Source organism: Anabrus simplex, chromosome 3, assembly GCF_040414725.1.
Source record: "Anabrus simplex isolate iqAnaSimp1 chromosome 3, ASM4041472v1, whole genome shotgun sequence".
NCBI lineage: Eukaryota > Metazoa > Arthropoda > Insecta > Orthoptera > Tettigoniidae > Anabrus > Anabrus simplex.
The window spans coordinates 371490034-371505063 of record NC_090267.1 but is presented as its reverse complement, the minus strand read 5'-3'; the positions used below and the strand labels follow the sequence as shown (position 1 = coordinate 371505063).

The window sequence follows — 15030 nt, the reverse complement described above, 5'->3', positions numbered from 1 at the left end:
CGAGGTCATTAACTAACTCGCTGCAAAGTTTCCCTACTCATCAGACTACCAGTTACAGTGATTCATTCATCCCTGCTACTATCTGCCTGTGAAATTCCTACTACTCAACTGTTCAAAAGAAGGTGTAGCAAACATTACTTACATGAAAGATCATAATCTATGGAACATATCTAAGATAATGCACTTTCTTCATGTAAATATTAACCGTAACAAGTAGACGATAAGCTTTTCCAGTCAGTCTATAAGTTACACAATTTTAGTATGTTGTAGAATTTAACATAATAAATCAAGGAGTACTGGGCATAATAGCAGGCTCTACAGCCTGGGCAACGCCATAGAAAACAAGTCGACACTCGCTCACTCACTCACTCACTCTTACATACTTACTTGGCGCTACAGCCCTGTGTGAACCTTGGCCTCTTCTACAATAGTCCGCCATCTACTTCGATCTTGAGCGGTTGGTCTCCACGAGCGGATGTTCATTGTTCTTGATTTATTAGTTTCATTTTTCCGTATTGATTGTTATCATATATCATAAAAGAGAAAGGATCCACCTAGTCAATACAAGTTTATTGTAAGTTCTTATATTACAGTACCGGTTTTGACTCTTTTTATAAAGTCATCTTCAGCTGTACATTACCTTTACATTAGTCAAAGTTGGTATTGTGCCTTGCTAAGTAAAAAGAGGGATGTAACAAGGGTTAAAATTAGGCATATTTCAAAATAAAAGCCTGCTGTGTATACATCTAATACTAAGTGTGTCTGAGAGGGTAAAAATCATGTTGATCAACTTATTTTACAAGATATAGATACATAAACACATTAAAATATTCACAGTACATATTAAAATTACACATTAAAATGCACATTTTATGCTAAAGTCCAGTGTGATGAATAGGAACACATTCTTGAAATGAATATGACATCTTGCGTTTGTTTGTTTACTTAATTATCCAACATAAGAGGAAATGTCCGTGCTTGTGTTTGTATGGGGTGTTTCCATAATATTCTGCTCTATATTAGGTTCATCCACTTGTATGATTACAATCTTCAGTTGTCAATAATAAATGCGTGTATGTTCAAAAGTAGGTATGTGCAGCTGAGGTTGAAAATCGTCTTAAAAACGTTGAATGCAGTTTGCGTTAGTGTATAAATGTCAGTTGCTAGGTGCTGGCTCTTTTCTTGTCTATAATTGCCGATAAATATCTGTAAGAAACGAAACGTAAAGTTAGAAATTTGTGTTCTGAAAGTGCCTGCTTGTATGTGTGTTTCCGTAGTAGTTACGAAGTGGATGAGTTGTGTTCGACCTGGCTGCCTGGCGTGTACTGTGCCGTGTTCTCCTGGTGCTGGTATCCACTGCTGTGAGGGGAATGGAGGGGTGGGTGGGGGGAGTTGCTGTCGTATGTATATGGGCGGAGTTGGATGTGTCGGTCGTCTGCACTGTGGCGCGTGTTGGACATAGTTTGTTGACTGTTTTAAGATAGTAATTTTTTAAGGCGGGGATAACTTTGTTAAATATGGTGTTGGTTTTTTCAGTTATTTCATTGATATTGTAATTTGGGTTGGTATATTGATCCAATGATATATACAGTTCTTCTGTTATACTGAGCAAGGGGCCTTTGGGGTTTGTGTTTAGTATTATCATATCGTCAGCTATGTTCGTGAAACTATGTTTGTATTTGTCCATATGTTGACCTATTGCAGAAAAATGGTTGTGTTTTACGGCATTAATTTGTTCATTGTATCTGATTGCAAAGTTCCTACCGGTACGTCCTCAGGTCGACTTCAACTTCATCGCTCCATCTATTACGGGGCCTTTCTTGTCGCCGTCTTTTATCTACTCGGGATTTAACTACTTTTCTTGGCATTCGATCTTCCTCCATTCTTTCCACATGGCCAAGCCATCGCAGTCGCTGTGCCTTAATAAATCAAACTATATTCTCGTGGTCTAATATGTTCTGTATTTCAGCATTTGTCCTTATCCTCCAACCATTCTGGTCTTGAATTGGGCCATATTTTCATCTAATGATCTTTCTTTCAAATATTCTAAATTTATTTGCATCATCAGCTAAAAGGTTCCAGGCTTCTGAGCCATATGTCACTACAGGTCTAATAAGGGTCTTATATATATGTCCTTATCCTCCAACCATTCTGGTCTTGAATTGGGCCATATTTTCATCTAATGATCTTTCTTTCAAATATTCTAAATTTATTTGCATCATCAGCTAAAAGGTTCCAGGCTTCTGAGCCATATGTCACTACAGGTCTAATAAGGGTCTTATATATTTTTAATTTTATAGGTTTAGACAATAGACGAGATATAAATAATGTGAGTTTTGCATAATAGGCCCTGTTTTCAGCTATTATTCTACGATGTATCTCCTCACTAATTCTATTATTGTTTGTCAACATGGTTCCCAAATACTCAAAACTTCGTACATTCTCAAAACTATGCCCATTTATTGTCAGATTATCTTGACTTCTTCTGCCCTCTATTACAGTCACATGCATATACTCGGATTTACTGTCATTCACCTCCAATCCCATCCGTTTTCCTGATTCCTCCATTTCAAGAAACATTTCCTTCAAATATCTATCATTCCTGGCCATCAACACTACATCATCTGCATACGCACAAATTTGTTTAGATTTATATACAATATTTCCGGTATCCATAATTTTTTCAAGGATTTGGTTAATTGCCAGATTAAACAAAGTAGCTGAGAGTGCATCACCTTGTCTGAGTCCTGTATTAAGAGCAAACTCATTTCCAATTCTTCCATCCACCATCACCTTTGCCCTTACTTCTCCTAAAGTGATTCTGAACATCCTAATCAGTTTCTGTGGTATTCCTATTGTCTCCATATATTCATATAGCTTATCCTTGTATATACTGTCAAATGCTTGTCTAAAATCTACAATCAACATATATGGATCTATATTATGCTCATAGCATTTTTCCATCATTTGACGTACCACGAATATTTGATCTACTGTGCTCCTATTTTGCCTGAAGCCAAATTGTGCTTCATCCCATCTCTCTTCAGCATATGGAGTCAGATATTGTAATAGGATATTTGAAAATACTTTATAGATGATATTCAGTAATGTAATTCCCCTATAATTAGTGCATTCGTATTTATTTCCCTTCTTATATATTGGGAAAATTATTCCTGTATTCCACTCCTCAGGAATCCGTTCTTCCTCCCAAATCTTAATAATCAGTTCATGTACCTCTTGTACGATTTCTTTGCTACAATTTTTAATCAGTTCACTTGTTATTCCGTCTTCTCCTGCTGCTTTATGGTTATTTCATTTTGCAATAGCATTTTCTACATCTTTCAATGTGGGGGCATTCATCCATTGTTCTGGCCCACTCTGCTCCATATGCCTTTCACTTTCTTCCACCTCCTCTCTTTCCTTGTTAAGGAGCTCTCAGAAGTATTCGGTCCATCTTTCACTTATTTCCTCTTCATTCTGTAATAGCTTACCTTCTTTATTCTTACAGCCATTCAATCTTGGCTTATACCACTTCCTGAAATAATTAATTTCATTACAGAATTCCTTTATCTTCTTCTGTAACCTTTGTGTCTCTATACTCTCTAGTTTCTTCTTAATCATCTCTCTTTTCTTCTTTTTTACAGATGCTATTAACTTCTCACATCTGCATTTCTCATAATTTTCCCTATTTGACCTTGTATCTCTCTGTAACATTTTTGCTCTTGCTGCATTCTTCCTTCGAATCGCTTCCTCACACTCCGTATCAAACCAAATATTTCTTTTCTTTTTAGCTATACCCAGTGTTTCTTGTGCCGCATTTTGTATGCACCTTTGAAGTTTTGTCCACCTTTCCTCTATTCCAGATACTAGTCCAATCGTCTGTAAAGTATTATTCACTTTTGACTGGAATTCTTGTTTTCCTTCTGATTGTTGTAGTTTTTCCAAATTCCATTTCCTTCTTTCCGTAGGTTGTCTCCTCTGTCCTATTGCCAATTTTTGTCTCACTATTGCTTTTACTAAATAATGATCAGAATCACAGTTTGGCCCTCCACATGACCTTACGTCAATAATGGATGCCGCATGCCTCGTAGTCACTAGTACAAAATCTATTTGATTTACCACTGTGCTTCCTGGCATCTTCCACGTTCCTTTATGTATTTCCTTATGATCAAAGCAGGTGCTTTTAATTATAAGACCACTCGTAGTTGCAAACTGTCCCAAGTGAAAACCATTCTCATTTTATTCTTCACGTAGTGTATATTTCCCTGCTATTGGTCTCATACACTCTTCCTTTCCCACTTTGGCATTAAAATCTCCTAAAATAATAATCATATCATATCTTGGTCCCTCTTCAACTGTTTGTATTAACTCATCATAAAATTGTTCCTTCCTTTCCTCATCTGCATGAACAATTGGTGCATGTGCTGATATAACAGTTATGTTCCTAAACTTCCCCTTAATCCAAAGCTTACATATTCTATCTGAGATAGGTTCAAATCCCATTACACTCTTCTTCAATTTCCCATGTACTATAAATCCCGTACAAAACTGTCCTGTTCTTTCTTCCGGCCCACTGTAATAGAGTCTATAATCTTTCTTTTCAATACATCCTTGCCCTTTCCATCTTATTTCCTGAATCGCTACTAAGTCGTATCCATCTTTTTGTTTCATTTGCTATTTCTTGCATTTTTCCCGGTTTCAACATTGTTCTTGCATTCCATGTCGCCATGTTTATATCCGCTTTCCTTACTCGTGTCCTTTTCCTAAGCTTTTGTCGTCTTTGATTTCCGTCCGGTTTTCTCGTAGAAGTCTTCCGAAAAATGCTTTTTTTTGTTTTTTTTGTTTGTTTGGTTTTTTTTGTTTTTTTTTGTTTTTTTGTTTTTTTGTTTTACAAGGTGAGGCTGTTAACCCCACGCTCAACCCTATCCACTGGCTGGGGACATTGATTTTGGAACATCTTACTTCTAGACAGGTTGTCTTCACCACGGCTAAGGAGTCCCATCTACCCCGTCTTACGCCCTCAACTAGTTAACCCCAGCGAGGATGGGTTGCCTCATCCGCCTTTTCCACCATTCCGACGGTCTCCTTCTCTGCTGGATCCACAGTTAAGGTCTTCACCCGTAACCCTGGGCATGGGTTCCACGTTATACCACGTGAGACTGGATCCCCACCTGAACTTAGCCATCCTTTTACACCGGCTTACTGGAGTAGAGGATGCCCACCCCCGCAACGTGGATGCGCCAGGCAGGAGTTACTAAAGTGGAGAATAGGGAAGGTGGCCCTATCTCCCTTAAGTCAGGTTAATGGCTGTGTATGGTACCACAACCAGAGGCCACTCACTCACTCACTCACTCACTCACTCACTCACTAACAAGCTCCCCATGGTTGAGTTCAGAATGTGCATGGCAGTGGCTGTTTCCGTTTGATGCAGATGCGGATTCTTGCAACAAGCCCACGAATTGGATGTGCGGCTCTTAATCAGTGCAAAAAATTAATCGAATATTCGGTTAAAAATTTAGGGGTGCGGCTGATATGCAATGGTGGCTAATATGCGAGTAAATATAGTATACCGTATTTACCCGTGTATTAAACCCCTTCGCGCATTAAACCCCCCCCCCTTCTTTTTGAGACAAAGAAAAATGAAAAAAAAAATCTTGCATACAAGGACCCCCAACGTCATTTGTCAGAGAAGAACAATGATTCTGCTTCGAAGTTGGTATAAGCTTTACTGCAGTTCTGATGACATCACACACATTTTTTAATAGTTTCCTCCGTACGACCCGCACACTGCAAACTCGCATCAAAATCATGCGGTACCTCTGTGTTTCGTACTTAAGAAACGTCCGCCTCCATAGCATAGGCTGATTGCAGCTCTGATGATGTTGCACAAATAGGTGAAAAGTTTTGTGTCCGACCTACGCATTGCAAGCACGCATAAGTCGTGCTACATGTCTGTTTCTTGTAGTTAAGAATGTCCCCCAGTGTAATGGTTAGCACAATTAGCTGCCTTTCACAGGGGCCTGAGTTCAATTCCCAGTACTGTTCTGCCAGAGATTTAATAATGGCAGGAAGGTTGATAAGCGATAAAAAGGGTACATGCAGCCCCCCTCTATTGGGGACGCGCCTAAAAAGAGCTGCACCACCCCGGAATGAGGAAATGAGTTTACTTTAGTTAAGAAATATTCACGGTTGTTGCTATTAATATAGCAGACGAGATCATTAACAAAGTGATTGTTTAACATCTCATATGCGTAATTTTTGGAGAGAAGCAGGTTTAAAACATGATAAAAACAATCCAATCCTAACGATTGTTTTACTCGCCAATGTACCTAACAAAATAATAATAATAATGTTACTGATCTTATGTCCCTGCTAACTACATTCACGATTTTCGGAGACGTCAAACAAAACATACTATGCGTTAATTAAAAAATGGAGATGACGAACATACGAAATTTAACATTATGATAAAACGCATTACCATCACACCTGTAGATATCAATAAATGCGGCAAGCTTTCCTGTTATTTATTTTTATTTTTTCCGTCATGGATCTTCTAGCTGTATCTGGGCACTTAATAACATACTTAACCTCAACAATGCGGTCTCTCTTATTTCAATTACAGCTCATTAGGGAAATCCAGTCACCATGTATTACATTCGGAAGTACAACTTGTAACATACGCTAGTTATCGGCTGGTGGGTAGGCACGCTTTCTACAGCACAACTTAATTTGGAAGGAGTGGCTTCTGCTACACATACACCAACTGGGAATAACAGAGACCATCTCCAGAAACCATTTGCGAATAGATTCTCACTTTTTGGATTCTGTAGTCGAGAACGAAACTATTTTTAAAAGTTTCAAAAAGACGAGATTTCTAATGCTCTCAATGGCAGTGAAGATGAAATCATTTGAAATGTCGACACACCGCTGGCATGGAAGTTGGCGATACAAGACGACGATAATTCAATTTTTTTTACAACTGGCTTTACGTCACACTGACACAGATAGGTCTTATGGCAACGATAGGATAGGAAAGGCCTAGGAGTGGAAGGGAGGTGGCCGTGGCCTTGATTAAGGTACAGCCCCAGCATTTGCCTGGTGTGAAAATGGGAAACCACGGAAAACCATCTTCAGAGCTGGTGACAGTGGGGTTCGAACCCACCATCTCACAGCTCACAGCTGTGTGGCCCTAACCACATGGCCAACTCGCCCAGTAAATTCAAATGAAAGCAGTGATCAGGCTAACTGTGTGGTAGGCCTACTGCTCAACTGACAAGAGAGAAACGACTAGCCAATAACTTCTTTTGATTATTATTGCATAATACGATAATACGTTACCCTTATCCCTTTTTTCTACGGGGTCGAGTAAGAAGTGAGACGAATTTTTGTAGCGAGTTTTTACGATCGGATGCCCTTCCTGACGTCAACTTCATCAGAGGAGTTAATGAGATGAAACAAATGAGGTGATTTACAGTAAAACCTCGTTAATTCGAAGTCATTGGGACTCGAAAATCGGACTTTGAATTACGTGATTTCAAATTAACCGCCAATTTGCAATTCAGAAGCACCAAACCTTGCTGCGTTACAAAATTTTCTAAGGCCCGTTACTGCATGCAGTTAACCTTCATTCACAGTTTATACCTTTCAAATTCCATGAAAAAAGAACTATTTCCAAAATGTATCCAAGAATGTACATTTACAGTATTCAAATAATGCACTCGGATATCTCACTGGCAAACATAACCTCACGCAACGAAAGAAAGAAAGAAAAAAAAAGCACAATTCAAAGACGAGGAGAAATCTATGCTGGCTCCCATGTGCAAGTGCTTTATTAATTGGATTACTATACTGTATGCATTTTTGATGCCTTGTATTTACACAGAAAATCCCCGATGCCCTTAAAATCGAACTTTCCTATGACTCTATCCTTGTACGATTTCCCGCCATGGCACTTCTCTCGTACTTCAGAAATGTAAACACTTGCCGCGTCATAAAGTATTCTAAGACCCATTAATACATGTAATCACCTCGATTCACAGTTTAAACCTTTCAAATGCCATGAAAAAAACATTCCGAAATGTATCAAACAAGGTACATCTACAATGTTAAAATAATGCACTTGGATAAATCACTGACAAACATAACCTCACGCAACGAAAGAAAAAAAAATCACACAATTCAAATACGAGGATAAATTATGCCGGTTCTCCTGTGCAAATGCATTATTTTTTGGAGTTCTGTACTGTTTGCATTTTTAGATACTTTGTACTGGCATGGAAAGTGCCCGATGCCCTTAAAACATTGTAGCTTATCAAACTTTCCTATGATGAGGGGATAAAGATTCTCGCTTCCATGTGCATTGCAACCCACTACTATGACCTTCACCCCTACCCTTGTACGATTCTCCGGCTGGCACTTTCTCTTTTAAAACCATAAGACCGTTTGGGCTCGCATTAAAATAAAGCAATGAAGTTTCACCGGCAATGACAATATTCTTCGTTGGCTACGAATTTATTATATGAGCCATGGTTTTTCGCCAACTGTCGGCATCGCCAGTGTTCGCGGATTCTATTTTTCCGCACACTGCCTGTTGCGTGATATTACAGCGTTCCTTAAAAGGTTGAATACAAAATAATTCCGATTTCATTCAACTTACCAATCATGAAGCGCACTGTAGACCCACCGAAGTGAGTAAGTGCGGAAAGCTACCCCTCCGCGTTTCGGAACGCGCGTTCTATTATGACGCAGAGCGGATAAATTTCGAGTTGAAATTACTCTGTAACATACTATTGTTTTAAAATGTAAAGGCAGTTTCGAATTAAAAGTCTGAATTTCGGTAATGGGGCCGACATTGTACTTTGAATTACGAATTATCCATATTTCGAATTAAACAATTTAAATAACATGCAAAACTGTATCTCATGTTTCCGGGAACGAGAGCTTCTTCGAATTAGGTGGGATTTTGAATTAACCGATTTCGAATTATCGAGGTTCTACTGTACTTTATATGTAGGCTTAAAAGTCATGGGTTCACTATTTATTGTCCTTTTAAATTTAGAAATACTTCCTTCCAATGAAAATGGCCAGTAAAACTCAGAATACAGTACATTCATAAAATTGTTAAAGAATAGTTTGGAATGTTTACATGTACAATTTATAGCTCTTTATAGCCTAAAAGTTATGTGTTCACTGCACAAAATTTGAGTTTATCACATATTGGACTGTCCCCCACAATTTTTTTTACTGTAAAAGTGGAAAAGAATAGGGGTCTAATACACAAGTAAATACAGTATACCATGCTACCACCCTGTCATGCATCTCTCTGAGCTTCGGGTGTGATAAATGTTCCCGGGTTGGGGTGGTCGTAATGTAATGGCTCATCTGTTTTTAAAATACGAGATTTAGGACAATAATATGGTATTATGCTACAATGATACATTGTCATGTTCTTACCTTTCAATGTCTGTTCAAACTGTTCATTTCTTTCATCTAATCGGTCCGTTAAGGCTTGTTTATCTTTTGCTACCTGGGCTAACTCTCGTTCCAACTCCTCCCTGTGCATCCTCTCCTTTGCAGCCTGGGCTTTAACTTCTGCCAGCTTCTCTTCAAGCATGTTGATAGCCATTGAGTATTCATGTTTCACCTTCACAAAACAATATTTTCATTAAAAAATAAGGCCATCATAAATAAGGCATTGGAGTATTAGTTTCTTATAAAGTTTACCAATAATGAAAATGTGAGTGGATTTGTATGGTAAGCAAATGTGTCATTTTGTAGCATTTTTTTACCATAATTGATTGTTTCAGCTGATAAACCCAGCTCAATAGGGAAGAGTGACATTGAGAAATAAAGTTTTCTTTATTTTACAGTATGCACCTAAATATGATGATGATGCTTGTTGTTTTAAGGGGCCTAACATCGAAGGTCATCGGCTCTAAATGTACAGTACTGGAGCAATATATAGCATTGGAGCCATTATTTATTAATTAACGAGACGATAATGTAAATATTAAAAATTTGCACCATTGCACTGTAGGCAGTGTTCATAACGACCATGCAGATTTTGAAACATTGCCTGGAACAGAGAGTGCTGCAGATTCCTGAAAAACAAAACATTTTCCACGCAATACAGGCACAGTTTTTTTTTTTTTTTTTGCTAGTTGTTTTACGTCGCACCGACACAGATAGGTCTTACGGCGACGATGGAACAGGAAAGGGATAGGAGTGGGAAGGAAGCGGCCGTGGCCTAAATTAAGGTACAGCCCCAGCATTTGCCTGGTGTGAAAATGGGAAACCACGGAAAACCATTTTCAGGGCTGCCGACAGTGGGGTTCGAACCTACTATCTCCCGAATACTGGATACTGGCCGCACTTAAGCGACTGCAGCTATCGAGCTCGGTCAGGCACAGTTTTGGGTGGATCTGTACAGTTGAACATTTTCTCCTTTAACATCTGGTCTCTCGAAACCAAGTAAGTGAGTGTTTTGGTGATTCATTTAACTGTCTGAGTGAATGTGATGTTCATCAGAGAACCACACACTGAGCAAGAAATCTGGACCCTGGCCAAAAAACTTGGACAATACACAATCCTGGAACGCATATGATGTGCCGTCAACCGTTGTGCAAACTGTATTTGGTACAGAAATTCACCTATGTCTTTAAACAATCACCAAAGTGACATATTGCTGATGTTCAATTTCAAGGATATTCATCGAAGACTTCGTTTTCGTGACTCCAACACATGACTGAGAGCACATCCATGATTCTCATTTGTGGATACAGTTACTGGCCTACCGCATTTTCCATTCTTTTGACACTATAAACTACCAATACCACAAAAAAATTTAACAATTGGTCGTGATATTGTTCCACCACAAACTTCAAACTTGGCCCGACTTGATAGCCATTTCCTAATGTGCGAAAATAACACTCCACTACGAAAACTTTTTCCTCCATTGAGAGATCCATTTTCCTCACAACAAAACGTTCTTTGCACTACTACGAACACTTAATGCTGATGCAACCATATGCTGACAAACGGACATGTGCATGAAAGCTGCGTGAAATCCAGTACTGTATATTTTGGCACATAGTATATTTTTTTATTTTAAAATACGGTACCATATTTAAAAAAATTAAAAATGACCTTTTTGATTTGTTGTCTTTTAGTAACGACATGAAAAATACATAAGAAGCAGATTAAAATGGAAATTGAAAATTTGGAAATTACATCTTCATCCATCAAAGAAGAAAGAGTCCAATCCAAGGTGACAGCGCAGGTATATCACCTTCCTGAATACTGACCTCTCCTTTTTTAACCGTTCCATCAATATTTTGGACTATCCTCATAACTCATATTGATGCTTATCAATTTGAGGAGGAGGAGGAGGAGGAGGAGGAGGAGGAGGAGAGCTGGATCTTGAAAGAGTTATGAGAGACACAGGGATTGACCAAGCATTGAGCACTGAATTTTACAATCACCAACCAATAGCTTCAACAACTTTCACCTTTATTTTACTATATGCTGCCTGCCCTCCAGTCCAGTCAAGCAGTCATGCATTACAACAATTCCAATGTCCAGAACTCCTAACAATAGACTCTCACACGCTGTCAAATTTCTCACTGCCTTCCCCACTAGTAAACTTGTGTCCTCATCCTGAGGAGGTGCAGCTCTTTTTGGACATATCCCCAATGGAGTTGAGCTGCACACACCAATTTAACCAATTTAAACCTCTGGCAGTACCAGGAATCGAACTCAGGCCTCCGAGGACAGCAGCTAATAGTGCTAACTGTTATGCTACAGAGGCAGTCGTCTTCTCCATTCATACTACACCTACTCAACACATTTCCTCTACTTTGTTACCATTCATTACACATTACAATCCCAGAATGTACAAAATATACTATCTTCTGTCCAGAACTCCATCCGCTGTCTTACATCTATTTTACCAAAAACATCAACCGAGGTATCCTACCATGGCCTAGAGATTCTCTTCCAACTTAAATAACATTTTGATCCCTTTTTCAAACCTATCACTTCCCATCCTATTATGAGTGGACGAAGTGCACAACTTGAAACATCCATCAAAGTGGCACACATTCGGTGCAGCTCATAGAAATGAAAACTTCCTAATTAAAGCATAAAGTTCAACCACTAATGCTATCTGCTGACTCCAGAGGAAGTTTTGTCAACCTCCTTGATTTCTCCAGCGTTGTCAGCAAGTATGAACAGTAAAATGTTGTAATGAATGCTAGCATAACAAAATGGTCAGATTTGCAAAATTGTTTGTAGGCTTCTTCCCTTTTCCCTCCTTAATGTGTGTTAAAACATTTTGTTTTAATGAATTTTTAACTTCCAGCACAACAAATTAAAATTTTGTCATTTTGCCTATATTTAACTTTTTTTTTAAATATACAGTGCACTCCCAATAATTTGCGGTAATTAATGCACGCACTTCCGCGAATTATCGAAAACTGCAAGTTATCCGCAGTCATTTTCAAGCCTGGTAAAAACAAAACCATAGTTTAAAGTAATGAAATGTATTTTATGAACAAGCAGAAAATAATATAACAATTCACATTGTATTGTAAGACACACTAGAGAAAAATTACAAAATGCCATGTGGATTATGCCAAAATTCGTATGTAACGAAAAAAATCGGTCATCAATTTTTGTTTCTTAGACGATTGTTCATTTTTTTCTAATTTTGATGACGCCTCGCCTTTCTTCAGTCTTTCTATAATTTTCAGTTTTGCACTGACAGTTAACCTTTTATATTTCATTCTTCAACCAGCCATATCGAAAACTCTTCCTCCTGACTTATTCAAAACTTTGAAAAGACTTCCGCACTCTGTTCACACTTCTCAAGTACAGTAGCCTACAATACACTCGCTGCCGGCGCACCTACCTTTCACTTGGTTTACAGTTCAGCAGCCTTAGGCTGTGGGGAAAGGGAGGGTAAATTTCGAATGCATTCCTCTTTCATTGTCTCTGCTTCCAAGATTACGGCAATGTGCTGTGCCACGCACAGCAACATGCTTGAATGTTTCCAAGTTTGCAGCATTCTGGCAGCAGTGTGCATGTAGACCTACTGCTACATCGTAGAGAAACGAAGTACAGTCTCCTCAAATATCAATGATTTCGTCTCCATGCATCGCATTAAAATTCTTTAAAACTAGGCGGCAGAGATAATTTTACTCAGCGTGATGATTAGTGGGTGTAAGAAATAATACTTTAAAAAATAACTCTCCGAGATCCGCGAATTAACCGCAAAGTGAATTATCCACGCGCAAATTATCGGGAGTGCACTGTAATAAACAACCATCCACTTTTATAATATAAATATTTTTCTTATTACAGTTGTTGAATATGCATTATTACCATTATGCTACCTAATCTTACTGAAGGTGAAATATAATATGGATACCTATATGGACATACAGAATAACCTAACCCAGCAACAGTATCTGTTATTCCTCATTATGGGATGTTATTTCTAGGCAAATTTAATCAATTTTCTGTCTAACGAAATTTCACTATTATGAAAATAATTTCGATACACCCATGAATTCGTTAAACTACCATAATCACTGTATAAGCAATCTTCCGAATCTCATGCACACCCACTCCTGTACTGAATCCTTTGACAAGTGTTGCACAATAAACATCATCAACAGACTATATCCCTCTGGGCAAGTGAAAAAGTGTCAGTCTCAGTATCCACACATAGCAGGTTCAAACTCTCGAAAGGTAGTTGGATTTTTTAAGGGCAAAAGTCCATTCAGCACTCCACATCATACAATACTGGCTTGTAAAAGTTGTCTGGTAGAAAACATTTGATGTTTACACAACAAAATGAATTAAAACTCAGCATTAGGTTATCCAAAAAAGTTAAAGTTTCACTACCATTTGCTAAAGTAAAATGGAATGTTCAAATTGATAAGCAGACAGCTTGAATAGCATCAAATCAAAATATTTGCATATGGTGGTGGCGGTGGCAGCGGTGGCAGTGGAGGAGGAGGAGAAAGGGAAGAGGTGGTGGTGGTGGTGGTGGTTATAATCATCATCAATACATTACTTGTCTCTAACTCTTTCTCTGCACTTGCCTACTAATTTTCCATCAGTCATTAGATCTCCATACAGTACCCTCCTTTATCCTTTCTATCCAGGACTCACCTTCCTACTGTTACATTCCTCTGAAATCTTGCTCTCCCTCTCCCTCAAAAGCTTGCCAGCTTTCTAGCAACTCCCAACATAAGATTCTTCTTCCTCTCTGTCTATTCAAGATGCCAAGGTGAGAGATTTATTTTTGAATGATTCTAATTGTTTGTGAAATGGAAAGGAAACAAATAAGATGAAAAACATACAATCTTCAGTGTATATCTGTACAACTTAGTCTAATAGGTCACTGTTTTGTCCTAAATTCTTTATATTGGTATTTCTACATACAACATTTAACAAGTCAATAATAATTAGGAAAACTTCTGAGAAACAAATATTTTGGAAACTATTATCTTTACATAAAAAAGAAATGAGTTGGGCATTTGCCACTGTTCCTCCGAAAAGCCATGACGGGAATAGAGTAAATTAATAAAAGTGGCAGAGCATCTTCAAGATGTCCTGAAATTCTGCAACTATTTGATCTGTAAAATCTAGAAACTCTTATACTAAGTCTGAGGTGAAACAGAAACATTTTTTATATATTTTTGTGCTCCAGTGCAGGTGAACAATGTAGAAGTACACAACATCAGTACAAGGGAAACTGAAAAGACCTCTTTTACTACTTGAAAGAATTAGACCATAAGGTCATTTAATAATAATAATAATAAGAAGAAGAAGAAGAAGAAGAAGAAGAATGTGCATCCGAAACCTCAATCATGGGTGATAGATCATTAATCAAAGACATAGAAAAGCAAAAAAGGAAAATTCTACGGAAAATCTTCGGCCCAGTTTGTAGAGATGAAATCTGGATGAAAAGGAAATCTCAGGAAATATATTGTCATGCTGAAAATATATCACACATCTTGA

The 15030-nt window shown here is 38.1% G+C and overlaps 1 protein-coding gene across 4 annotated transcripts in view; it reads right to left on the bottom strand.

Annotated features, from left to right (window-relative positions):
* Window positions 1–15030, bottom strand: part of LOC136866390 (sodium channel and clathrin linker 1) — a 180547-nt gene that overhangs the window by 103404 nt on the left and 62113 nt on the right. For all 4 annotated transcript variants that reach the window (XM_067143305.2, XM_067143307.2, XM_067143302.2 and 1 more), the window contains exon 6: window positions 9457–9646. In XM_067143305.2, the coding sequence (XP_066999406.2) occupies window positions 9457–9646 (190 nt within the window). The remainder of the gene's footprint in view (window positions 1–9456; window positions 9647–15030) is intronic.